The sequence below is a fragment of the Eimeria mitis genome, genomic scaffold (assembly GCF_000499745.2).
Source record: "Eimeria mitis Houghton genomic scaffold, Emh_scaff1140, whole genome shotgun sequence".
Lineage (NCBI taxonomy): Eukaryota > Apicomplexa > Conoidasida > Eucoccidiorida > Eimeriidae > Eimeria > Eimeria mitis.
The window spans coordinates 5991-7114 of NW_013567816.1; the positions used below are offsets into that span (position 1 = coordinate 5991).

At 50.6% G+C, this 1124-nt stretch overlaps 1 protein-coding gene across 1 annotated transcript in view; it reads right to left on the bottom strand.

The window, feature by feature from the left end:
• EMH_0030390 (ankyrin repeat-containing protein, putative) overlaps positions 1–1124 on the bottom strand; it is a gene marked incomplete at both ends in the record, with an annotated part of 6995 nt that overhangs the window by 4711 nt on the left and 1160 nt on the right. The window contains 2 exons of the mRNA XM_013494414.1: positions 173–325; positions 582–1013. Of these exons, the coding sequence (XP_013349868.1) occupies positions 173–325; positions 582–1013 (585 nt within the window). The remainder of the gene's footprint in view (positions 1–172; positions 326–581; positions 1014–1124) is intronic.

Below are 1124 nucleotides of genomic sequence, written 5' to 3' on the forward strand. Positions count from 1 at the left end.
ACGAGGAGACAGAGAGAACAAACAGACACACAAAAATGCAAACAGAATCAGCTTAGAGAGATAACCAGCAGCAGCAATAACAGCAGCAGCAGCGGCAATCACAGTAGCAGCAACCACAGCAGCAGCAGCAGCAGCAGCAGCAGCAGCAGCAGCAGCAGCAGCAGCAGTTTACTTCTTTGGCGATGAATGGGTTAGCTCCATAGGCCAGCAGCAACCGCACCACCGGCAGCAGACCCCAAAAGACAGAATAAAAAAGAGGAGAAGGCAAACGAGAAGAAACAATAAACACCTCAGGTGACGCCCCGTTCTCAAGCAGCAACTGCATCTGCAGCAACACAACAGCAGCAGCAACAGCAGCAGCAACAGCAGCAGCAGCAGCAGCAGCAGTAAGAGCAACAGCAGCAGCAGCAGAAAAGCCAGAGTTTATAAAGGCATTCCTGATACGGCGAAGCATCAACAACTAGCTACTGCAAAAACAGCAGCAACACCTGCAGCTCTTGCTGCGGCTGCTGCTGCTGCTTCTTCTGCTGCTGCTGCTGCTGCTATCCCTTCTCGAGCCTTCAGGTGTACAGACAACTCACCAGGGCTGCATTCCTGCTGTTTGCTGCCTGCAGCAACGCAGGTGTATCTACACCAGCATAAATAACAACTGGATGGCTGAGTGCTGCAGCAGCAGCTTCGAGGTCTCCTATAGAAGGTAGCTGCTGTGCTGCTGCTGCTGCTGCTTCTGCTGCTCCTGCTGCTGCTCCTGGTGCTGCAACTGTATATATACCAAACGCTGGCCCCAGTGTTGCTGCTTGTCGCTGCTGAAAACGAGTGCAGCAATCAAGAGCATAGACAGCAAGCCTCTTTGCTGCTGCTGCTGCTACTGCTGCTGCTGCTGCAGCACAACGAGACTGTGCAGACAGGGGGATGGGGGCCTCGGGGGCCCCCCCAAAAGCTAACAGCAACCGCACCTTCTCTTCTGCTGCAGTGCCGCATGCAGCAGCAACACTCACAGCCGATAGGCCGTGCTGCAGCAAACAACACAACAGATATTGTTGCAGCAGTAAACTATACATATATACATATATATATATATATATATATATATATATATATATATATATATATATATATATATA